Genomic DNA, 26,367 nt, shown 5'->3' with positions numbered 1-26,367 from the left:
AAGTCTATGAATAGAGTCTGCCTGGGAGGGAATGCTCTCATAGGCTGCTTCTGTGTGACAAACAAAATGCAGTGCCATGCCTGGTTCTTGCATTATGAGAACTGACCTCAATCGACTTGTCCCTTGCATGGAACCAGGGATCTGTGGTCACTTGCTGGTGAGCTCTTTGATAATTAAGGTGGCTAATTGGCAAACATACGATAGGGTCAAAAAGCTGAAACCTCGATACATGAGTGCTACTTTTTGCTAATATGATCTGCAGAGGCTCCTTCAATAATTAAAGTTAAAATTACTCTTGCCCCTTTCTGGTAAAATGGCTCAGAGGCAAGAGGTATCCTTGGTAATTTTGGGTTGGAGCACAGACAACATCGTTTCTGTATGAAAGCTGTTTTGGATAGTGATCTCTGCCAACTGTGACACATCATACTGAACCCATCAGATCCTGCTTGGCATTGTGGCTTTGGTATTTAAATGCATTCTTGAAATACAGCTAAATTTATACACTGCTACCACAGAGGCAGAAGAGAAATTAATGCTCTCAAATTATAGTCAGACTTTGAGCAATGTAAATCACAGACTCTTTAGTTATATTCAGAAGATAAATGCATTTATTAGAACATCTAGCCAACTTTATGAACATCCAGTGTTTATTAACCATAGGCCTTATTTTAATTCTGTCACATTTATCTCTGGGCATTTCATCTGTAAACACTTAAGTTATTTGGATGAACTACTTGGTCTTCAGCTTTTGCAAAATTACGGGCAGAATGATTTTTGGAGCAGCTGTTCTACCCATAACATTTCTCTATGTATACAAATTTAAAGAGTATATGGTGCTGTGTCCATTCTCTGGGACATTATTTGCATGAATATGATGTGGAAGTACTAAGGTGGGGATTTGCACCCTTAAAATATCAAGATTTTCACCATATATCATAGGCTCTTATCACCCTAGGCTAGTTAGTCAATGTGTGCCTGAGGTCACATAGTAAGAAGCAAATCCTAGCAGTTTCACATCAAAATATAAGGGGAATACACAGCAGAATTGTAACCTGATAACTTCCAGACATTTTAGATTCCAAGTCCCATCAGCTGTAGTCAGAATAGCCATTGGCCAGAGCACACCAGTTCCCCTCCTCCTAATGTAAGTGTGAATTTAGACTGGGATCTAAGGCCTGTTGCCTTGCAAATGCAAAATATTCCATGCTGCACAAAGGGTGTACAATTGGGTTCTCCAGTTCAAGCCGCCACTGAAAGCTATTCTATAGTAACACACAGTAACATAACATAAACACTGTATGTTAACATAAAGCAGTCATTATGTATTCTTTTGACCAAGTCCCTCACCAAAGATGCTTGACCACACTTAGCAGTCAGATACTACTGAGGTGGGGCATGCGTGTCCTGTGAAGCACTAATAACTGGTTAAAGAACAGAAAGCAGAGAGTGGGAATAAATTTGCAATTTCACCCAAAGAAGAGGTATAAAAAGTGGGGTCCCACAAGGTTCTATATTAGGACCAATGCATGTGAACTGATTCATAAATGATCTGGAATTAGGAGGAAGCAGAGAAGAGACCAGGTTTGCAGCTGTCTCCAAACTATTTAGGGTGGTTAAAACCAAAAGAGATTGTGGGGGGTTTAAAGGGATTTCTCCAAGATGAGAGAATGAGCATGAAAATGGCAAATATAGCTCCATGTAAGCAAATGTAAAATAATGCATACTGGGGCAGAAACAGCCCAGCTTCGAGTATAAGCTGCTGAGGTCTGATCTAGGGTTGTGGTGGACAGCTCAGTGAAAATGTCAGCCCGATTAAGAGCGGCTGTTAAAAAGTGTAGCTCCATGTTAGGCATAGTTAGGAAAGGAACTGAAAATAAAACTACTACAATCATACTCCCTTTATACAAATCGTTGGTATGACTGCACTTAGAATATCATATACCATTCTGGTCACTACACCTGGAAAAGGAAGTTATTGAAGCTGGCTCTGGATGGAGAAGGCTTTTCCAAGACACAGCAACTTCTCACAGTGAGCATATATCCACAATAATGTGCTACTCTGTTTGGTATATTACCCCAAGGGTATTTGCAGATGACAATTTTATCATATTAAGAGCAGGGGGTACAGATCATCTTCCATTTGTAACCTTTCCTATTTCTTCTTAATTTTTGTTTCTTTTCCCAAAAGAATCAGTTTAGGAGAAACAGATGGAATAACATCAGATAGTCCATTAGTTAGTGCTAGGAGTTCTCTGTCTGGAAGCAACCCAAAATATAAACTGGGAGAAAAAACTGTTGAAAAGCCTACTAGAGGACTATTCATAAAGATGCCATTTGTCTTTATGTACTATAAATTTATTGATTTGGTTGCCTTATGGAAGTTGTGCAATGCTACTTCAAGGTTTCCAAGACAATACAGGCTCCATATGAAGACTCTGTGCCTGTGAACATTTCCTGAGGATGAGTCCCCATTAAGCACAGTGGGATTTACACTTAGCAGAAAAGACAGAATAAAACTACAGAAAGTGAAGGGTTTCACTAACTTTGCAAATTCATAAGCAGATAATTCCCTGGCCAAGCAGCCACAAGTATAAAGCAGCAGAATAAATCAGGTCAGGCATATTACAGAAGGAACTGCTGCTGCTGCTGCTCCTCCTCCTCCTCCTCCTACAGAACATAGTTAACATTTTAGCCTTTTTATATACAGGAAAGCCAGACTAAAGGAAAACTTATTTAGTGGGTCCTTGCACCATTTCCTCTATCTCCCTTTGTGGCCTGTTTGCACCCAAGGCTTTCAGGAACATCCGGAGCTGTTAATTAGCCCTGCATACTCACTGACCCTTGCTTTTGAATCTAATAAATGGCTTACAAACTACAAAAACAAATCAATCTTTAGCTTACACTGGGTTGCTGTTCCAACCTTGACATTTGAGTAAATATCCAACACTGCTGTTCCAATCAGGCAGCACCTGTAGCACTAGCACGGGCAACCTTTACCAGCATGCCAACAGTGTAAGCTGCTGTTCTGTGTTTTGTGAGAGAACCCACTGCACCATGTTATGCTACTGGAATAGCCCTAAAGGTAGCTTTTGCTTGTGTAACTTAAAATGTGTAAGTGGAGCAGCAGTGTTACATACTGTTTTTACTTTTGATTAAGCATGTCTAGAATTGCAGTGTGACTTCTTTTTAATACCTGTGGCATGCCCACTTTATCTGACACCCTCACCAGATTCTTTATTTTCAGGTCTCCTGCCTACATCCATTCACCATCCCTAAACAGAGAGCAAAGGAGTTACATCAAGGTCAATTCAGGGAAGTAAATCCAAATCATTCTTGCAGACACAGTCTTTCTGTCTCCTTGTAGCTATGAACTTATCTATTACATTTTTTCAGCAGCAATCAATGCTACAATCCGGAATAGCATTTTGATTCTGCAGTTCTCTTTTTAGCTGCTTAAAAAACTTTCTCAGCAATTTACCTTTGGGATTAAAATGCCTCAGAGATAGTGAAGCAAAGTATCTGTTTCAGTTCATACAAGAATTGAAAAAAGTCCATGCCAAACAATTTCTCTCTCTCTCAGGAAATTCCTCACCTTAGTCGTATCACCTGATATAATAATATTGAACACATCACTGAATGAATAATGTACATGCACCTCACAACAATCTTGGCTTTAGCAGTAATAACATTTAGTTCAATTTCAAGGATCATGCACATCATGCCATTTCCTTCAAGCAAGTACAAAATAGATCACCAGCTTTTCCCAATTTGTTGGCAGAGAAATTGTATCACTTCACTGAAACTCTCAAGCAGTTTCTAGAAGTAGCTGTAGCAGAACTTTTTCTTTTTCCTCCTAAGGGTTTTTGTGGAAAAGTGACAATAGCAGCAGATGTGCTGGCAGCTGGCTGCCATTTTGCATCCTCCGCAATGCCAAATAACCAGCATTCTTCTGGAGCATCATGCATCAGGTGTGTGGGGGGCAGGTGGACATCTCAAAATTCTCAAAGTCACCTTCTATTTCTGTTGTGCTCTGCCCAGGGTTCAGCTCCTTCCCTGCATATCCCATGTGATTGTGGATACATTTTCTCTCTTAGGTTGATTTTTATATTTCTTCTCATTCAGGAGTTCCAAGAAATGAATTTAAACATAATTTCACATTATTTCTAAATTCTTTTTTTTTTTACCATGTTTTCATTTCCTCCTCGCTTCCCCTTCTCACTTGGTCCTTTCCACCAGGTCTATTAGGGCCCTTTCACAACTCAGAGCAAGGAAATTCTATAACAAATAGGGTAGAACCCAGATGCTTTAACACCACTCTTTTCCTACAGGTGTTGGTGTGCATGTGGCTAGGTCCTATGTAGCTTTGTACTTTGCTTCAGGGAAATGGTAGAACTAGTGCTGAGCTAAATTTGTGCTAAACTCTCCAAATTGCCCACTCCACATTTCTTCCTCTTGGAAATGTAGATTCCCCCCACTTTGGAATTTTTTTCTCCATGTTTTTGAGCTTACCCTGCCATTGCAAGGTACCCAAAGGTCCTGCAAGGTTTTTTTCCTTCTTTTCTTTCTGTTATGCATACATCTACCACTTTGCAGCCTTCCATGTTGCCCATGTTTCCTGATTTGGAAAGCACCATGGGAGAAGAGTTGCTTCCTGACATCTTTCCCTGAGCTTTCTTGTCTCTCCTCCACCCCCACGCTGTCACTGGGAAGGGAAATCCAAAGTAGGAACATGGTGGGAGGGAGGGAAGCGTGATCCAGCCCAGTCTTGATCCATCACCCTCACTGCCATCTCAATCTGATGGCTGCAAATAAAAGCTTCTCAACATGAGACATTTATTGTGCACTCCTTGTTCCTTACTTATGGGTTTGTTAGATGAAGTAATGACCTCCTAGTTTCACTGCTGTATCTGAGCAGCAGTTCTGGCAGGTTTCTTGTCTTTCTTTTTCTTTTAAGACCAAGGAAAATGGAGAATTATTTAAAGATAGTGACACACCATCTCTATTTTTTTTTGTGCTATTCTGCTATACAACAGTGTCACCTAGAGGTTCTATAGTGGGAAAGCACATATTTCTCTTGAAGGAAGTAGATGCAGCAGATTGACAACCTTGTTCAGAAAAGCTCATAATATGGAAGCATGCAAGGTGCACATGTGATTACATCCTGTCCAGTTTTGACTTGAGAAGTCACAGTTGTCTAACAATTGACAAGTTCTAAGCTATATAGGCATTTATTTATTTATTTGAGTTGTATCCTGCTTTTTTTTCTTACACAGAACTCAGAGTGGCTTATAGCATTCTCTTCTTCCTGCTCTCATTCTTATTCCTCACAGCAAGAAACCTGTGAGGTAGGTTGGCCCAAAGTCACCCAGTTGGCTCTGTGGCTGAGCGGGGACTAGAACCCACATTTATTGGCAGTTGGCATAGCAGGTTTAGTTACTTCTGTCCTGCCAAGGTTTACTGTGACACCCCCACATTTCTTAAACCTCTGCTTTTCAAGAAATGTGTGTGATTCAGTGGATTTGTTTGGGGTGGGGAGATGCAAATGAGGGGTGAGCCTTCCCCTGCCCTTGCTGTCATGTGGTCCCTGACATCTTCCTTCAGGGTGAATATGTCCCGTAGGACCAAAGAGGCTCACCATGCTTCTGGGGTTCTTGCTAGGAGTGGAAGGGACTCCAAACTGCTGTCTTGTAGGTTCCAAGCTCATCTCAGAGCTGGTCAGCTCAGTTTCGTCCATTCACAATAGAGAAAGGGTTCAGGCTGTCTTACCTTACACTGCTTTTGCAGCTAAGATAAAGTAAACAGTATAAAAAACTGGCACTGATATAGAAATGTGAGAGTCATTCTTGGAAGCAGGAGTAAACTGCGAATGCATACATCTTCATGAAGATCTGTGTCAAGATGTTGAACTTTAGTCCCAGCTTGCCAGAGGTCCTGATTTCACCCTCTGTGCATAACCATGCTTCCTTCTCTACTTCACCAGATAGTTTCTGTTCCCCCTGTCCATAACTTTGCATCAATGAGAAATTTTAAGGATACTTTTAATTCATGGCTTCTTTAAAGGCCTTTTCAAATGTTTGCATGGTGAGAGCCTTCATGCACACAGAGCCTTCACTATGGAGATTCCAGGTTGTGTGGAAACCTTGATACACATAGCTGAATGTGTGAATCCCCTCTCCCTGTAGAACAGGGGTCAGCAACCTTGGAAGGTCCAGCAGCCAGTTTTGCTGCCTCCCCACCCAGACTCACACCCCTTCTTAGTGCTGAAAATGGGACAGCATCATACATAAGGTTGTCTTCTCTGATCCATCCAGGCTGACAATCCTCTTAGCAAATGAATTGGCTAAGTAGGATGGAAGCAGTTTCTGAAAACTGAGCCATTCCTTTTGAGTGGTTGTGTCTGAAGACAAATAATGTTTCTTGGTTTTAGTCATCCCCAAGTGAAATATACGTTATTAGGTACAGCTGGCTTTGCTGAATCCTTGGAAACTCCATTCGTTGTCACAGTGGAAGAGTACCCCCTTTTCAGGATGTAACAAATGTACACTACTTTAAAAATATCTCAGGAACAATGAGTCAGAACAGTTAAGATAAGCTTCTCCAGTAGAAGGTTCAAACAAATCAGTTGTAGAGTCCATACCCTCAGAAATACAAAGGCACTAGTATTTAGTTAACAGAGGCAAAGAAGCCTTCCTGGCACTACTTGTTGCTCTTTGAAATCATACACACATAAAGCGGCTGCATAGTGAGACAAGCCACTTGTGTGTCAACTTTTAAGTACTTTCCAGGATTTCAGGTTTGTTCAGTTGCTTTTATTTGCTTAAAGTCATAGATCTTCCTCAAGACCAGATAAGTTTCAGTTATTACAAGAAGTAAATCCAAACAAGACAAGCAAAGAAAGGAGTACTTTATGGGTTGGTGAGAGCGTAGTACTAAGTTATTGCAGCTGTCTGTACAGAATTGTTTCTAATTTTTACAACTGCAAACAACTCCAGGTGATTCCAGATGAGGTTTTTATCTAGCATCTTCTCTGTCTCAGAGACAGAATTTTATGGGGGCACCTATAGATAGTTTTCCCTTACTGTCTTTTTTCCTACAGGAAAACAATGGATTAAGCGTGAAATACTGAACAGGTGCTCAAAGTAAAGTGCCTTTTGATTTGTAGAGCTACATATTGATGCCCCTTCAAATGATTTCACTAGAGATTTCAGGTCAATATTAAATAGCATGGGGTTCAAGGTGGAATCCTGCAGTGACTAACCCATTGATAGAGTTGTTGTGAAGATAAAATGGAGACTAGGAAGATCATGTATACTACCTTCGTTTCCTTGGAGGAATGGTGAGATATAAGGATTAAATAAAATTGGAATGGATCCAATAATCAGTATTTTCCAACTGCACCTGTTCTAGAACCTTGCTCAAAAATGGATGGTTGGACACAGGGCTAAAGCTGGCATAGATTAGATTCCTTTTCTCAGGAGGGGCATGGCCCTCTTTCTGACTCTTTAAGGTCAGTCAGCAACATTCCCTCCCTCCATAAGCATCTCTTACTTCTGAGGTCCTGACTTCAGAAAACAGGATGAGCAAGGATCTAGGAGCTAAATGGTAAGCTCCAGATCTCCAAAAAGCTCATGGACAGCCTCAGATCTCACAATCACACAAGCTGCAAAGTATCTATAACAGATGGGGTCCAGGCATGTTCCTGGAGGTGAATACTAGATTGGGTTCAATGAACTGCTCTGTGCATGCTCAGAGATTCATTCTGGGTGATGAGGCTTCGGCGAATGGGGCGGCATAAAAATGTTTTAATAAATAAATAGATAAAAATAGTGCTTTTTTGGGTCAATAAAGAATGCTTTGCATGGAAAATGGTCTGTGGCTTTTGAATAGTCGATGTCTGTTCACATCTCCTTCCATCTTCTCTCTTGTTGTCCACTGTCATTTCCTAGCTGCAGAAGAAGAGTGCAGAGCTGCCCGAAAATCAGCCTTGGAGCTGGCTGGTTTCTGTGCTGCTGTCTGCCTCTTGCAGTTTTCACAATGCCAGTCTGTCTTACCGGTTATTTTCATTTGAAAGTGTTTGGATACTTGGATACTTGCTAGCACAAAGAAAAATGGTGAGAGAGAAAGGGAGAGAGGTGGCAATTAAGACTGTAGGCATAGCTTTTGGGCAGCATAGTTTGCATACCAGCAGAAGATTTCAATAGATATCCTTGAGATAATAACCCATAGTCTCTCTGTGAAGAAATCTTTTTCAGAAAACAGTAATCTTTTTTGTGCTGTTGGTATAAAAATAAGCTTTATTACAGGAGAGCCCTTTTTCTTAGGGTTTGATTGTGGGTTGGGAATATTTGTCCATGTTAGAATAAAGACTGTGGTGCATTTCAGTGGGGATTGTGGGGAAAGTTTCCATAAGATTGTAGAAGAAGATTGAGTAGGGGTACAAACATGTGGGTATTTGGGAAGACATGTGATATTTTCTGGCAAGGGGGAGGAATGGAAGGAAGGGGTGACCTTCATGCTCACCCAGAAAGATGTAAGATGAACTGGTATGCAGGAGAGTGGCTGGTGGAGGATGGGGGAAATTAAACTTATGGAGAAGAAGTACAAAGAGGGGAGGGATGTGAGGAGTGGCAGATCCAATAAACAGGGGGAGAGGAGAGCCGGGGGGGGGGGGGGGGGCGATTGCAGCATTGGACTGGGCTTCTGGGATCCCAAACCCACTTGGCTGTGGAGCTCACTGGCCAGCTTCGGCCAGTCACTCACTCACAGCCTTGCCTACTTCACCTGGTTCTTGCTGTTAAGATAATAAAGGAGAGAACTATGTAAGCCATCTTGGGTTCCTTGCAAGAGGGAAAAGGGCAGGATAGAAATGCAATGTAATGCAATGCAAAAAAAGAGAGTACTGTCTATTAGATAAGAAAGGAATGAGGGAGGGAAAATGGCATTCCGGGGCATTTTGGTGCCTGAAAGAAGGAAAAGGGGAAAGGTGGATGCTTTGCTGGCTACAGGCATGGTTGGAGAAGCAAAGCATTCCTACCCACATGCTTTCTGTGGGAATAAATACATGGGGGAAAAGAGCTAATGGATATATTCCCAGTTCTTGAAAAAAGTAAAGCTTCTGCAGATGAAGGAACAGTGGTGGTGATGGGGGAATGTGTACATGGGAAAGCAAACTCTGCCAATACTACCTGCATAGTCCCAAAGTGCCTGGTGCAATTTGATCATTCTGACCCCTTTCTTCATGATTTTATGAGAGAGGACACTTACCTAATGGTGAAGGATCCTATGAGGCATTTATTGTGCTTCATATTGTGGTAATCTAGCCACTTGAGTTTGTGAGCTCTCTTCATCTTTCTGCTGAATGGAGCTCTGGACTTTTGTCCCAAAGAGGTTTTGTATGAACACAATGTTAATTAGTGTGAAGAGGGAACTGAGTGGGCTTCTGGAGGACCCAGACCAGAAACAGACTGATCTGTTCATACCCAATATGTATACATATGTGATGCATGCACACATGCATGCTCACATAAAGTTATTGACAAATCCCTATGACAGACATTCACAAACTAGAGACTCCTGGTATTCTGTAAGACAGGGGTCTCAAACTCGCAGCCTGCGGGCCAATTGCTGGGAAGGACGGGGCATGTGGGGAGGGGCCCTGCGGCCTTCAAAGTGCCGGTGGCACCCAGGCCGGCCTCCAGGAGCAATGCGGACATGGGATGAGCGGCCCGCCACCACCGCGATGGTGGAATACTTGATGCGGCCCAGCCTCACCCAGACTGCCCCCAGGTAAGTTGAGTTTGAGACCCCTCCTGTAAGACAATGACAAGTGCACTTGAGTTTCTTTTCCAGTAAATGTGAGATTATGCTTAATGCAGGAGGGAATGCAAATGAACATTGTTGACATAATGGGTTTCACGGTCATATAAACTAGCAACGGCAAAATGGCATTGTAGCCTGCTACCAGTAGATTTTGATCATTTTGCTTCCCTTTTTGAAGCACCTCTGATCAGCCACTAGGGGGAACTGCTAGCCCAGGAACATCACCACATGGCTTCAGCAACATTAGGAACTGTAGAGATGGGCCAACTTCTGAGATGTGCTCAGCATAACTCAGTGTTGCCACTGCCAAAGGTGATTGCTTTTACTTCCCCTGGCACTTACTCATGAATTAGGGAGCCAGAGTCTTTGTTCTATTAACAGTGGACTTGGGAACAATGGATATGTGAAATGTACACAGTGACACAAACATGCTAGTATGAAATCCAAAGCATGCCTGGGTTGCTGCCATTCAAATACCATGCATCATCTGCATGTTTTGGGAAGCATTAATTAGTGTGCCTGAAGCCATGCATCTAAACTTACTATTGCTGGTTGTTTGGTTCTGTGGTTTAAGGCATCTCAGAAATGTTTATATTCCTGCTGCTACAGAGTCACAAAGGGATCGCATAATCTCACGCACGATGAGACACAAAAATGTCATGCAACTTCCAGCATTCCCCAGGCAGCATGCTGTTCGGGCTCCCCGTTCCCACCCACATATACTCACAGGATGCACCTTGATGCTTGTATAATCTAATAAGTATTATAAGAGAGGTTTGTCTGGCACCAACACTTTATTCTCTTTGGCGCCAGGCTGAGATCTTTTTATTTTCTCATTATTTTAAGGTTTGATTATGATTTTAATTGTGTAGGAAATTATTTGGATGCTGTGCTTTATTCTGGTTTATTCTGTTTTTGTAAGACTGTCCCGAGTCCTTGGTAAGCAGATGGGATATAAAAATTTTAAATAAAGAAGTAAATAAGCAAGTATGGGCTGGGCGCTCTGTGCTTCTAGCCCAGCAACTTCATAATATTTTATCAAGACAGTGAACTTTCTTCGCCAAAACAGCTGAACTGTGTTATCAGCATAACTAAGTTATGCAAACTAAACAAAGCAGCTAAGTTTTTGTATCATTTATTTCACCCACTCGTCCTGCAGGGGTATGTTGTCGCTGTGCTAGTGAGTCAGTCACTAACCAGATACAAACAAGGACTAGCGGGTGGCAGGTACTGAGGCTTTTAAAGGGTGGGTGATCTGATCTGACAAGGGGCTTCTGAATGCTGTAGGAATGCAAGATTTAAGAACCCGTCTGGACTCTTTGAAGCAGCATATGATAACCTGCAGCTTTCCAGATGCTGCTGAGTTACAGCTCCCACAAGCCCTGGCTAACATAGCCAATGATGAGGAATCTTAGGAAACTCTCTTGAAGCTTGGGAAACTGCCCTCTGATGCACTTCGAATTTGAGTTTTCCTTGGCATGCTTTATTGGCCCAATCTTTTTTGTCACATTTCCGTTGTTCTTTGACACATTGGAGTGCAAACATTTAAACTGGGGAGTCTGCTCTACTCCTGTGGGCTCCCCATGCAATTCACAGCCCTAATGGTGAAGGAGCCTATAAGGCATTTATTGTGCTTCCATAATCCTTTGTCCATAACAGTTTGAAGAAACTTTTTGGAATGCCATTGTCTTCTAGAGAGCCTCTCTTGTATTTTCCAGCCCTTCTGTAGCCATTTTCTTTAAAGAGCAAGGGAAGTCTGGTATTAAATTTTACATCACAACACAGAGGGATAAAGAAGTTGCAGATCCACTATAGTGAAGTCATGCCACAGACCTCCTGTGGCTGGTCAATATAACACACAGAAAAGCAGAGAAATACAAACCCCTGTGGGAAAAATGTCGCTGCAAAAGATGCATTTTACCTCGTGCAATAAAAATGGAAGAAGCAGTACTGGTAGAACAGCAGATCAAAGCCCTCATGCAGAGAAGCCCTAAATCATGCAGGGAGCCCACACATGAAGAGCAGGCTCCCCACCCCAATACAATGGAAGTGGCCAAGAGCCAAGCATGTGACGAAGGGGCAGGACAAACCAGCTTGGATCCATCCACACTTCCTTCTAGGCCCAGTGGAAGCGCACCCCCCACTGTGTCACATTCCCCATCTCTTTTCCTCCCAGCCATGTTGTGCTCCTCCCTTCCCTTTGCCACAGTGTCAGGTCCCCACCCATATCCCAGTTCCCTTCCCCTCACGGCCACCAGTGTGTTGCTCTCCACCTCGTTGCCATTATGTGACATACCTTTTCCTAGCTGCCATGTCACTCTCTATTGTTGGCATGTTGCATGACCCACAAAGCAGGTGATCTTCCGGGACTCTTCCCAAGGGGTCTAACTCTGTGGAAGGACCTCCTCAACACTGGGCATTTCAGCCTGCTCATCTTCCTCAGCCAATGTGACTCTCAGCCCTCTGGCCCTCAGGACTACACTGCGAGACCTCTCAGCATTAGGCATAGGATGGCTGCTCTGGAAAGCTGACTAAGCACTGCAGCAAATGCCATAGAAGCAGGTAGCTTGTGGGTGGTGGAGATAGATAAGGCTCCATGCTTTAAATTCATGGTTTTTTTTCCCCTATGGCAGCATTGGTAGGCACTGTAACGATGATTTTTTAAAAAGTGGACAGTCTAGACACACCAATATAAACTTTAATTTAGGATGTTCTTGAGGATACTTTGTTAAAAAAAAAAAAGCAAATTGAAAAGGATCCATTTTGGTTCTACTAGATCCAAACTCAGTGGAAATACAAAGCGTGCATGTATAAGAGTGTTCTTCTGCTTGTGTCGGAACATTCTGGGGGCAGGCAGTGGAGAGAGGGGAGTGACTGGCAGGTGGTGCCACCCACAACATTTTTTTCAAAATTCAAAATGTGCCCATGAGCCCAAAAACACTGCAGACCCTTGCTCTGTCATAACACCCATTACTAATGAAAGCGGAATAAAGGATGCATATCACATCCTATTACAAACCCACACAGAATACATGAAACTAGCAACCCAAGTATAGCTGTGTGAACCCCCACACAGTGAGTGAATAATATGCTTCTCCCATCTAAACTGTACTTTCAGTTCAGGAATACGCAGATCTGGTAGCATTTCCCCTCTCTTTATGGCTACTCTGAAATCTGATTTCTTTGTAGGTTGGCCATAAATGAATCACCATATAAGAGGGAATGCTCACCAAAACAGAATGAAAGAGAGCCATGGTTGCACATACTTATTTATAAGTACAGATGCAAATGTAGAAATAATTGTTATAATAGATATACAGCACATCTCACCATACAGTGGAAGCATGTGGTAAGGAGACCTGTGTGGATGCTTGTTCAGGGTGCTGTCCAGGTGCCAAGTGTGATGGGCTGCAGCCATTGTGGTTTATTAGCTTTACCCTGGAACTGGATGGGACAGCCCTGCAAGGAGAGGACTGTCATTTGGAAGAGAGGACACCTAGCCATACTATATTGGAATTAGATTGGACACATGGCAGGGGCCTGGGCCATTTTCTTTTCAGCCCTATGATCACTCCTCCTCCCTTCAATCTTCTTTTGGCTGATTATACAAAAGAAATCATGTCTGTTTCTATTTTAACCTGTTCTCCTGCTTCATCTATTGTGCCTATCTTGGAGTGGGCGGAAACAGTAAGAGCAAGGAGCTAAGTAAATGGAAGGGATGGCTTGGGGAAGTGTTACTTTATTTATATTCAGTGAAATGCAAAAAAGCGGTTGTGTTTTATCCCTTTCATATGCAATGCAATACAATTGCTAAAGGATTTCAACACCTTTATCTCCAGTCAAGGAAAATAAAAGAAGAAATCAAAGTGAATGTGGCTTGAAATCAGTTTTGTGGAAGGCAACAGATATAATGTAGGATGAGACAAGGGGAACTGTCCCATGCCGTATCAGTGCTCACCTAATGTTCTAAGATATCTCCATAGGTTATAGGAGACATTTGCATAGATGCACAAGTGTGTGTGTGTGATTGACAATCATGCTGAATGAAGAGGAGCTGTGAATACCCTTCAGAGCTAAGGAATAGTGTAATAATTACTTTTGAAAGTGGGCCTATGGACTTCAGGGTTCTGAGAAAGCAAAACCTGGTCTGGGACAAAGGTCCTGCAAAGGCACGGGGAGAGGGGAGATTTTCTTTTCAGCATTAAATAAATTGCCAGCATTGTAATGCTTTTATACAAATGGTCAAGGTACTCAAGAACGTGGAAGTTGGCCAACTCCAGTTACCCTTGGATGGAATTGATTTTCCTGACCGAGTTTCACCTGGGTTTCAGGGCTAGTCTGGGAGTGGAAACTGTTTATGCACTGGCAGCAACATCCACACTGTAGCTCAAGACTGGCATGCATTAGAAACATGGAAGGAAAAAAGAAAATGTGACTTGACTGTTTCCAGGGAATCTGGATGATCCTGAGTTTAAATGGTCTGCATTCTTCCAGTGTCTCTGCATTCCACTGCTGATAAATTATTTTGCTTTTTTTAATGTAACCTGCAAAGACTGCTGTTGAAAATTGAGTCTAGCACAGTTTAAAAAAACCACTCACCAGTACTTTACTTGGGACCTGGAATATTGCTTTGAAGACTAAAGCTAAATTAGATGTTGCATTTATTTCCCACATCCAGCAGTTCCCACGATAGGTTGCCATTCAATTTAGTGTGACCATTACCCTTTTAAAAATTCTCTGAATGTAAACCAAAATGGCCTAATGAAAATGCCCTTACTTGTTTATACGTTGGTTTCAGCCTTTTTCTTTACATTCCCAAATGGAACTCCCTTTCTGATCTCTCTTATTTGAGAATCAGCTGTCAAGGCAAATGCAAGTATAAAGAAAAACAAATATATAATGAGCAATCATGGCAAGGCAGTCTGTTTTTGGCATGAAATCAGCTCATTCTTGAAAAATTCTACTTTTTCTGTACCATCTAGCGGAATAAATTATCAGATTTATTATTCAAGGTAGAGGCAAATATTAACAGAATTTCCTTGAGAACACAACTTATAAAATAGAATTATAATTATTTTACTGTATTTTTCTTTCAAAATTCCTAGCTTAGACTTCAGTAGTCTTAGCACTGCACATTGACTATATCAGAAAGAAATTGGATTTATTGTGAAGTTTTTTTTTAAGCACATAGGGTTATTTAAAGGTCATATTCTTTTTACTCTGGCATCTTTGAAGATCATACATCCTTTAACTGAATATTTGCCTTGGAGACAATGCTGTGATCCAATACTAGTTCCAAGTTAATGATGTTTTTTGATCTTAAGTACTTCTATAACCTTTAATAATGCAATGAATAATAATTGCATCTCAAACAGTGTCTGCTGTAGATTCCACTTTCAAGCAGAAATTAGATAGAGACCACAAGCTCTGGGATGGTTCCCAATGCAAAATTGGTCTATTACCAAGTATGACTCAAAGTGTTAAAATTTTCATTTTAATTGGCCTGATTCATATGGAAATAAGTCAAATTGGAAAACAAAGTGTTATATTGGCATATATGTTATATGGACCCTGCATTGCAGAATTCATCAGTTGCCATTTGTTTGCCATCTGATCCTCTGCTAGATCAAGGCTTTGATTGACAAATACTCCGTGTTATTCTTATAGGACATTCCTATCCCTCTACCTAGTGCTGAAAAAGGATGCCAGCAATCCTCAGAGATACCCAATATTGACTTGAGTTGTCAACAAGGCACTAAGTTTTCATAACTTAGTGACAATACTTAACACATAGATGCCCTTTTGAGTTTTAACAGTGCTTTCTGTATATGATCTCAACATGCCCTAACCATGTAAAGTAGGTCAGCATTTTCATTTCCACGTTCCAGATGGGGCTGCAATAGAGAGAGAGGAACTCTGAGAAAGTGCCTTGCTTAATGCAACCTAGTGAATTTATTTCAGAGATGTGAATTAAACCAGAGCCTTCTGGTTCACAGCCTAGTCCCTTAAATTCTAGTTAATGAATACTGTCAATCCCAGGGTTTTTTATATGTCTTCTGCAGTCTAAATGTATCCTCACTAATGGAGAATAGATGTACTGCACTACAAATATCATGGACCAAGTCTCTAGAAGGAAAACTGCAAGTACTCAATCTGTATTCTACTTGGAAGAGTAACACATGTAGTTCCAGCCTAGGGTACCAGTAAGTAATTTGTCAGCAGGTTATGTAGTATCTCAGAAAAAACAAATTTATCACTGATGAATGCCACAGGAATAATATTCCTTATAATAATAATAGTAGTAGTAGTAGTAATAATAATAAAGGTAATGTCCTTTAGATGTCAGTCCTGTAGGAAATATTAATGAAGAGCTGGATGTGCTCTTCCAAGAAAACTTGCTTGGTTTTCTTTTAACAGAAATGTTTGGTTTTGCCTCCATGGATGTCCCAAAATCTGTGTAGCTGTGGCAACTGAAGTACTGTGCTTGTTTTTCTTGTGTCTCAGATTAGCCAGAAGCAGCCTTAACAGAAAGGCTGGACAGCAGCTACTATCTATCGTTTCTGTTTTCCAGTCCTGTTACTGCCCTGATGCTCGTTTACTAGGTGCGGACAACATGGTAACCCACATGACAACTGTAGGTTGGGCACAAAGCATGGTGAATAACCCACATTTCATAATGCTACAACAAACCATGGGTTATCTTAATGGGTTATTCATGGTCAACAAGCCAAGGCTTGTTAGTGCATCTGAGTTCAGGCAACACAGCAACCCAAATTTCAACAAGAATCTAACAATAATCTCACTCTTCCCATGCTTAATCCTCAGTAAGGGTTATTGTGTTGTCTGATCCAATGTCTGGCTTTCTTTACTCATCTAGAACTACCCAATAAATTCAAACTACTCTTATATTGGGACTAAAGACCAGGGAAATGTGTGGGTGTATGAACTATAAATTATAAGCAAGCTCTTTTTTTGACATCAGGATATTATCTCTGATCCTGGGGTGTGTCAGTTGAAGCATCAGCCTTGTCTTCCAGCTACCTGACTTTTTGGGGTCTGAGTCAACTCTAGCCTTCAACTAGCAGGTTAATGATCACTGAATTGTCCTGGTGTTTGAAAAGGATTTTGGTCCTCATGGCTTTTTTTATTTGCTGCTCTGGGTGCTATAGGAACAGAGAAGCTGACTATAAGATATGTGATGATAATGAGTACATAGGTTTGGGAAGAAGATGTGGAAAGCCAAAACATATGGCGGCCTTCTGAATGTGGCACTAGGACTACCATGAAGATTTCTAAATATCCCTTCTTATTCCCAAAAGACACTCAAGGCAGCCTGGGGCTTGCATGCTACTTCCTCCCCTCTAGTTCCCTTTTCTACTTTCATTAGGCTATTGGAATGTTTCAGTCATATTCAAATTATAGTTCCCTACAGAAAGAGTTTTTAAATCTCAGCCTAGCAGTGGAATAGGTGAGCGACCCTGATTTTCCAATATGAGTCATAGGGAAGTTTTAAAGATCTGGATCAGGTTCCCTGCTCCTTATATAGAGTAAGAGTGAAGTTAGACATAGATGCTCTGTGTGGGTTTTGGCATTCAGCCACATTTCTCTGCTAGGTTCTGAGAAACTGGAGGAACATTAACATTCTTACAGAACCCAGACACATAAAATTCTTTTAAAAACTAAATTTAGAAGTGCATTTAGCATCTTCCTGAAACCTGCAGTTTTCCTATTTCTTACCTCCTTTCTATTCTACCTAAATGGACAGGTTTCTTAGCTGAGCATTAAGGCCTCCATTCTACACCCATACACTGAAAAGGTGTGCATTGGAGAGAAATGAATGCTCTTCTATGAGCCCCTCTCCTCAAATTACCACGTGGGATTATTAAGCCTCTGTGGCCAATCTTCAGTAACACATTTTTGCAAAATTCCAATCGGATTTGTTGTTACTTTCTGTCAAGTTGCCTTTGACTTATGCTGGCCCCATGAAGGAATACCCTCTAAGATGTCCTGTCCTTAGCCCTGCGCAGCTCTTGTAAAAAGGGATTTACTTAAGAATTATTTGGAGGAAAGAAGTGAGTGAAACAGAACCAGAATTAAAATCAGTTGCAATATATAAAACTATATATACAGGATGATCCAACTGATTCCCATGTTTAAAGATCTATACCACCATTTATTTTAAGTGTATTATTTGGAAATATCCCAGAGTGCTTTTCTTCTCTTTGCTTCCTCAGTAACTACCTGGTAAATTTTCAGTCAAGGAATTTCCTCAAAGTAGAATGCCTTTAAAGATAATTTTGGGAAAAGGAGAGAGTGAAACAGAACCTGGACAACAAGTAAAACCATCTATAATACAGGCAGGAAGCTGCAGACATACAAACACAACCAAAGAGTAACACTGGCATTTCTTTAAAATATTTACTTCCTTCAATATGCTCCAGGATACTTTTTAAACTGCATGTATGTCTTTTGGGTATTCCTTACATTTCTACAAAACTTCTATTCAGGGAAATTTCCCAGCCAATTTCTCTGGCTAGCAAGGCAGCCTTTTAAAAACATGGCAGTGAACACTTTCCTCCCGAAGTCCAGAAAATATGGTACAATGGGGAAAACAAATGGCCACCACAATACAAACAGCTCTTAAAAGGCTGCAGTTTTTAAACTTTTCCCTTCAATACACTAAACCAAAAGCTGATTGGCTTGAAGGCAGCTTTTGCATCTGTCCAGACTCATTTTCAGTCCCACTGACTCTTATTACTTGTTTGAAGTCTTATTTTAAAGGAAATAAAACCTGTATTATACCTAGTCCAATACCAGAGGAATAGGAAACATGCAATGTATTAGATTGTTTAAAACATTGTTTACTGGTTTCATCAGTACTTGTGGGTAAAAAGGCTCCAATATAGAATCTCAGGGCAGGGGAAGTTTCTGTGTTTTGTTTTTGTTTTGCCTTTTCTCTTTATGTTGTTCTTTCTCCCTCAATATTTCACCAATCATTCTGAATTTTTTTATCATACCTACAACCAACATCTCCTTCTGGCATTGGCACATTTGGCCAAACGGTTTTGATTTTTGAGGATTGTAAGAATCCAGTCACCAATCACCATTTAATACAGTGGAATAGTTTTTTTAATGGTAAATTATATAGTTATATAAAGTAATTCTAACTTTTTCAGGTAAAAAAGCAGACAAAGTTGTAGGGAAGGATGGGAGAATTACAAATGGGAAAATACTTCTGTTTTGTGTTTCAAGGAGCACAATATGAGCGTTCTCTGGAAGCAGCCTGAATGCTTAGCTCAAAAAGGGATGGAAGCACTTGCTGCACAAAGTTCTGTCATAAAATATACTTTGCTAAAGAAAATGTGAGACTTTGTGAGGCTATGGATAATTATAAAATACCCTGGTGAAAGAACGGGGAGCAGAAAGAAAAGCAGAAAATTAGCTGTATAAAATGGCTTCTTTTCATTGACAATGATTGATGTGCTCTTTGTAGCTTTTTCATACTGATGTTAAAAGGTGAATAAAGCTTTTCAGTACTCCAAATATATGGTTTTTTAAAAGTAAAAAAGTAGAATTTATTGTTGGGCTATGAATAGCTAATGAAAGGGATCTTTAAAACAGACAAGTTGGTAGTACCATTATCTAGGTATTCTGGAGTTAAGAAAACTTAAATGGGCATATATGAAAAATTAGGAAGTTCAGGAAATTTTCTATCCTCACGTGTGTATGAACAGACTTTCAGGTCAGAGTTTCAATATTATAAAGTCTTTTATCCAGTAATGTAGGAATAAAGGCAAGAGCTTTTGGTTATGGAGTAATAAATAATACAGATACATGTCCAGACTATAGAGTATAATCATCAAGGAACTGAGAATCTATTTGGCCATCTATCCTGGAAACGACAGTGCATTACATACAGTATCTTTTCTTACATGAAGTGTTCCCTCCCTACCCCTCTCCCTAGAGAAAATGTGTTTGTACTTGTAGCCCAAATTAATTTTTCATCTCTTTCCAGACACTGGGTCTTGGGAATAGATCTGACATTCTCTTTTATGGAGTGTTTTGGTTATTTCCCATCAAAGATAAAAGAGCAAGGGTTAATGTGATGACCAAATGTGGTTGAAGACTTATTTTTGAAGCATGCCTACCTAGCCTCAGTTAGCCATGGTAGGACTGCAGTGTCATTTTAGGACTGAGTGCCATCTGTATAGGGTCATGATGTTTATTTCCTCTTCACAACTGAAACTTTCCTATTAATGGAAAGGTTTTGAAAGTGAGGCTTACAGCCAACCTTGCAGCATGACTGCTTGGCAGCTATGTAGACACAGTCTATAAAGAGATGAGGTATCTGTACCATGGTTGGACATTCTGCCATTTTCACGTTTGAGCAGATTCCTTTTTGTCTTTGGATCGTATTGAGCAGGTCAGACATAGAGAGTGCAATGGTGCCTTTTAGCTGACACATGAACTCACTTCTTTGTAGCTGAAGTTCTCTAGCCTGATGGGCATTCTGTGCCCACCATTGAGTTCCGGTCTCCTCTAGTTCTTTGACTTTTTGCAGATGAGTAGCCTGACATTTAATGATGCCATAAACTTCTTGGTCTTGATCAGAGAATCTCATATGGTAGAAGATAATCAGCCAAAAGAAGCCTGATGTGCAAGTGATGTTAAATGAAAAGCAAACACAGACAGCAGCAACAAACAAACTACTTACCAATCACCATTGTTGGACTGGAATGTACTTTGCCCTTTTTGGTTTAATCCTCAGGATCAAAAGATTCTACCTTTGACTCCTAGCTACACCAGTAACATAACTAATATTTACTAAGTATATATGTAAGCAGTGCAAAATGTATCAGGCATTTTCTCATCTTTATTATCTACATATTGATTCATTTTCTGAACCTGAGCCATGGCAGGTAGGTATGATAATGTCAATAACACATTTCCAAAGAATAATGGCTTCCCCTGCCCCCTCTTTTTTCTGCTCCATGAGGTTTTACAAATAATGGCAATATAATACTTTTGCACTCAGCATCCACTATGAAAATGGGCCATATAAATCAATTGTCAGCACTGTGACTCACAAGTTAAGAAGCTCCTGGCTCCATTTCTTACACCAGAACATCCAATTTGAACAAAGTGGTTTGAGGGTAGTACAGCACAGTTGTAAGAAGTCTTTCAATTGACACATGACATCAAGGTCCCTTCCTGTGCCTACTATTCTTTTAGAAAGGCAGTTTCATAGCAATATTTGGAGTAAGGAAGATGTGAAGTGGCAGCTAATATGCACCTCACCACACATACGCTGCACCCTTATGTGTTGGATCGTGGTTGTTGCATCAGGAGAAGCTGTTAATAGCCTAACAAAGTATTCTTTGTTAACTTTGCACAGGATAAATGCTTACATACAACAATATTGCATTGCTGTCCCTAAAATGTTTCGAACCCACCTTTACTTTGGGTAGTGGAAATCAGATATTGTATCTAACCACTAAATAAGCTTCATGAAAAAGGGTGTGAATAACTAAATTGCCATGATGGGCAGCCAGTGTATCTGGTTATGTTACTTTTTAACCATTGTCTCAGTCAAGTTTCAGTTTTCAAGTCACCTGTTTTTTCAGGTGGCAGAATTTAATGATTTATACACAAAACAGATTTCAAATTCAGGAGCCATTTTTGCAGATTTTGATTCTATTATGGTGCCTGTCTGAGTGGTAATTATATTTCAAAATCCAAATAAAGCTATATAAAGAATGCAATTTAAAGTACAATATTTGATTTCTTTCAACATTCTGCAAAAAAGAAACACCAACCAGGGTATAGTAATGTCAAACAGACACTGTCTGGCACATCAGGGTTCTTCCAGATGTGTTGGTCTGCAACCCCAATCATTTCCAGCCAGCATGGCCATTGCATCAGACCTTGCACCCGGAGAACTAAACAAAGCCCTTTGCAGGCGTTGCTTAAACAGATCCAGGTTCCGATTGTTTCAGGACCTATTCATGCTAAGCTATAGTATGATGGTGCTATATGATAAGCAGCTGAAGATAGGCCTTATTTTTAGGAGAGAAGGATGACCTAACAGCTAGAGCTAGAGCCTTACACTTAATGGTGTAGGCAACAGTGTGTCATGAAAGGCTAGCGCAGGATGTATTTTCCAGTTCTTTCAGTGTTTTGGAGGCTAGGTCTCTATTCTAAAGGTAGGGTGTAACCTGTCTGGGAACTGGAAAAAGGAAGCAGTGAAGTTGTTAGTCCTAGACTGTGGTGGCCTTCGTGACTAGTCATTGGGATGACCAAGAATTGAAGTGCCACCTGAGAATTTGCAAGGAGAAGTGGTGTAGGGGAAAGGGTCAGAGCTGAACAGACCTATCCAGTTTCAGTCCCACTGTTTACATTATGCTCAGAGGGTGCAGATTTAGGTGTTCTACAAGCCATCAAGTAATTCTAGGTGTGGTTCTATTCCTAAAGTTTCCTCTTTCATCCTTTCAGCTTGGCATCCACTAAACCATGCCTTCTTCAACCAGGTGTTCTCTGGATTTGTTGGGCTATAATACCCACTTTCTCTAACTAGCAGGGCCATGGCTAGGAATGATGGGGTTTGTGGTCCAACACATTTGGATCTCACCAGGTTGAAGTGCCTGTCTTATAAGTGAAGGTCCTTTAAATGAGATAATTGCTCCTCAAAATCCCCAAGTTTGTGTCTTGGGGAATATGGATGCAAACAGGGTTGAGTGGGTGCTGCAAAAGTACAGCTTCTGTTCATGGCTAAAGATAATTTCAGAAAACACATTAAACGTTCATAAATGATATAAATAAAGCACGTGGGAGAGGGGAAATAGCCTCCTCAAAGAGGTATGCAACATGTGCATTGACTCATGAGAGCATTTTCAAGTGGTCTTGCTTCCCAGTCACTAAAACTGGCCCCAATTTTAGTCAGACCTGTCTAATGGGTAGACTTTAGATGGTTCGGTTAGAAAACATTATTTTAAAATGTTTCTAGGAAGTTAATTTAGTGAACCAGACCATCTCTTCTACATACATGGGGTGACAGAGTTTCCAGGATGCTATGGTGAGCGGTAGCAGTTGTTTTCTTCGACTGGTTACGAACGTTTTTCCCCAAAGAGGGCCTGACAAAACTACGTCTTTATATCTACCTTTTAGAGGCAGCATAATACTTATGTTTAATTAAAAGTGGTTATTTTAATACTTAATTCAACAACGTTAATTGTATTGTTGTAGGCCATGGTTAGTATATTTTGTTAAGTGTTTTGAAATTATTTTGATGATCTAATCATATGCTTGTTTACTTTGCAGCTAATTCCACTGTTTCCATTGTGCCATTATGTCATTTTCGCCCTTCTGTTTAACTTTGTCTAACAATTTTGGAGCATTAACACTGCACCATTGTTGTATCCACTGTTTTTGTGTTTGTGTTTGTTTTTGCAACTGCTGATCAGTGCAGGATAACAGTCTCATTTAAAAAGAAAATAGCATCATTCTTTAAATAATATCTGACTTCCATGTCATATGTCCAAGTTTCCATCAACATATGACTACTTCAGTATAGACCGAAAGAACACCAATTTCACCTCCCCCCCCCACAAAAAAAATTCTCACCATTTGTGCTGACTCATGAGACTTGCTCCTGGGAGAGTAGAGAATGTGTGAAGTGACCATTTCCCTCAAGATGCCACTCACCAAAGCTATTGCAGAAAGAGCAGCGGCTGCTCCAGTCTCCATATTACATCATCTCCATCAGAGCTAGCCCAGCCTGAGAAATAGTTTAAGTATCCTGCACTCCATTAATAAGAGTGGCTTTACTTTGGTCCCATGCTGATATGGAATGGGCATGGCTGGAGCCTTAATTAAAAGGTCTGTTTCCCAATATCATTGCATATTGTATGAGCTTATCTTTCAATTTTTTAAAAAATGAGGAATGCAAATGCTCTGTAGAAGATCTTGCTTTAAATTTCTGTAGTGATCCTTAAATGAATGAGTAAATCTATGATGCAGCACTGGGATAGGGTTAGGCATCCTCTTAGTTTTAAGTGATGTCCCAGAAAATAGATGCCTGCCTCCTCCACCCAAACATGAATACACAAATCTACTTTTGGAATGAACCCAAAGTATGCCATATGCTTACCCAAGAGTTTAAAAAGTAAGCACTTCTACTCATCTGAGTAGGTGCAGAGCTGTTCAGTGTGTGTCATTTCCCCCTTTTTCAAGAATTAAGATGACTAAAGATTACATTTTGGCATGTGGACAACATTAACTGTGAGATGCTAATGATACAAAACAGAGACAATATGTGTATTCCTTTCTTAAAAACACAGCAGGTGCTCTTAAAAGTAAAGAAGTATATATTGGAGATGTGCTCCAGAAACATGTTTGGTGGAGTTGGATCTTTCTGTGTGTGTCTGCGTATGCATGTCTGTATGTGTGCTCACACACATGTGTGTGTCGAGGTTTCCACCCAATTTCTGCCCCTGGAAAAGCTTGAGGCAGTCATACCACAGGCTGTGCTTATGTCTCCAGCACAGTTGTGCTACTGTGTTATGACACCAAGCCAGTGCTAGAGCTTCATGTGCGGCCTACCATACCTCATATCTTTCTGTACTCTCGCTGGAACCTTCTGGATTCCAGTGAATTATCCCACAGAGTGTAAAGTAGTTTGACCACAAGTAAAACTATGACTCCATCACCAGATTCTTTCCTAAAGCCATTTTCTAAATTGACCAAAGAGTATATGCCCACTCAAAGTTAGCTCTTGCACTGGACAAGCTTCTGGAATGCTTTCTTGAAATCCTCATTAAAGATTGTATAAATCAGCGGGTTAACAAGCGAATTGATATATCCCAACCATGTCAGAAAATTAGACATTTCTTCTGAAATCTGACATCTTTCACAGGTATTAACGACCACCTCCTTCACAAAGAAGGGAAGCCAGCAGATCACAAAGGCACCCAAAATCAAGCCAAGGGTAGTTGCTGCCTTGCGCTCCCTTGTGGTTGAAATTCTTTGTCTTCTCCATCCCTTTTCATTCTTGGATTCAGAGTCAGGGCTTCGCAGGGAGAGATGGATTCTGTCCAGATCTCCTGAAGGGTTTGAGGTCTTATCTTTTGTGCATGATGCTGATGAAGTAAGCCTGCAGCTTTTTTCACCTGCTTCCAAGAGACCCTGTCCATTTACCTCCTCTTTGAGAACCCGACTCATGCTCCTTCTGTGAAAAGTCTTGGCTGCCTTGTATATTTTGTAGTAAAGAATCAAGATTAGTGCCAGGGGGATGTAAAAGGCTCCAAATGTGGTGTAAATGGTAAATACGATGTGATCATGCTTAATGATGCATTCGTCATCCCTGCTGGTTGCCTGGTGCCGCCAGAACAATGGCGGCATTGAGATGAAGATGGAAATGATCCACACAATGGCAATCATGATGCCTGCATGTTTAGGTGTTCGCTTCCTGGCATACTCGACAGCATCTGTGATTGCTCGGTAGCGATCCAAAGCAATAGCTGAGAGATGCAAGATGGAGCAGGTACAGCAGGTGATGTCAACACTGAGCCAGATGTCACACATCACCTGACCCATGATCCAGGTCTCTTTGACGATATAGACAATGCTGAAGGGCATGACTAGGATGGCAACCAGGAAATCAGTCACAGCCAAGGAACAAATTAAGTAGTTGGCAGGATGGTGGAGCTTCCGTGTCACAATGATCGCTGTCATGACCAGAGAGTTAATGACTGTTGTCATTACAGCTAGCACAGAAAGCGTGAGAGAAACCAGAATCTTGGACGTCACTTTTTTATCTTGGTCTTCTGAGGTATCATTTCGGTCTATTGTATAGTTTTGTTCAGTAAAGTTTAAGAAATCCATTATTTCCTTCAAGGCAGCCTTTACTTAATGAAGAAACCTGTGTGAGAAAGTAAGCACAGTTTAGGAAGCACACACACATATCCATACATCTTGCAGGGATCTCACAATACACAACATATGTTTTCCTGCATTCCCCATACCATATCTTTCTGTGCGTCCTATAAAATCAGTTTTGTCATCAAATCACCACCTGTACTGATCCTCTTTCTTCTGGATCGAAGCTGATTTGTACCCTAGTCCAATGCATTTAGAATTACATTATCCTTTAATGTGAAACCAATGTGTTGTTAAGTATGTAATTGGATTTGATATGTCTGTTCTATTTTCCTTTAAATAGCAGTGGGAGGGAATGTGATGCACATCAGGGCTGGGATTGTAGCACATACGTGTGGGCTTTAACTTTTCCCACCCACTACTGTCCTTGGTGGAACCTTGACCAAAGCTGCTGTTAGTCACAGGAGAAAAGTTTGGATTTTTACTGATGAACCGTTTCCCACTCAGCTGCCAGTTTGTGTGTTCAAATATGTGTGCATGTGCTCCCTTGTGAACCACACCAGCAGGTCAGTGTTAATCTCCCACTCCACATCATGGTCTCAATAACTACTGTTTTTTAAAATAAAGATCTAAAAACAATTTTAAATAATCAACAAGGGAAATATAAGATTTGAT

General features: G+C 40.8%; 1 protein-coding gene across 1 annotated transcript; it reads right to left on the bottom strand.

Moving 5' to 3' along the window:
* Positions 1 to 24,582: 24,582 nt before the first annotated feature.
* Positions 24,583 to 25,698, bottom strand: HTR1F (5-hydroxytryptamine receptor 1F). Its single transcript, XM_044442434.1, has one exon. It carries the CDS (start codon positions 25,696 to 25,698, stop codon positions 24,583 to 24,585), a length of 1,116 nt encoding a protein of 371 aa, XP_044298369.1.
* Between the last annotated feature and the right edge of the window lie 669 nt (positions 25,699 to 26,367).

Source organism: Varanus komodoensis, unplaced genomic scaffold, assembly GCF_004798865.1.
Source record: "Varanus komodoensis strain SLA01 unplaced genomic scaffold, ASM479886v1 scaffold4, whole genome shotgun sequence".
NCBI lineage: Eukaryota > Metazoa > Chordata > Lepidosauria > Squamata > Varanidae > Varanus > Varanus komodoensis.
This window is presented reverse-complemented; position numbering and strand designations above follow the sequence as displayed.

Coding starts and splice junctions, on each gene's coding strand:
- HTR1F (XM_044442434.1), bottom strand. CDS start 25,698: ATGGATTTCTTAAACTTTACTGAACAAAACTATACAATAGACCGAAAT.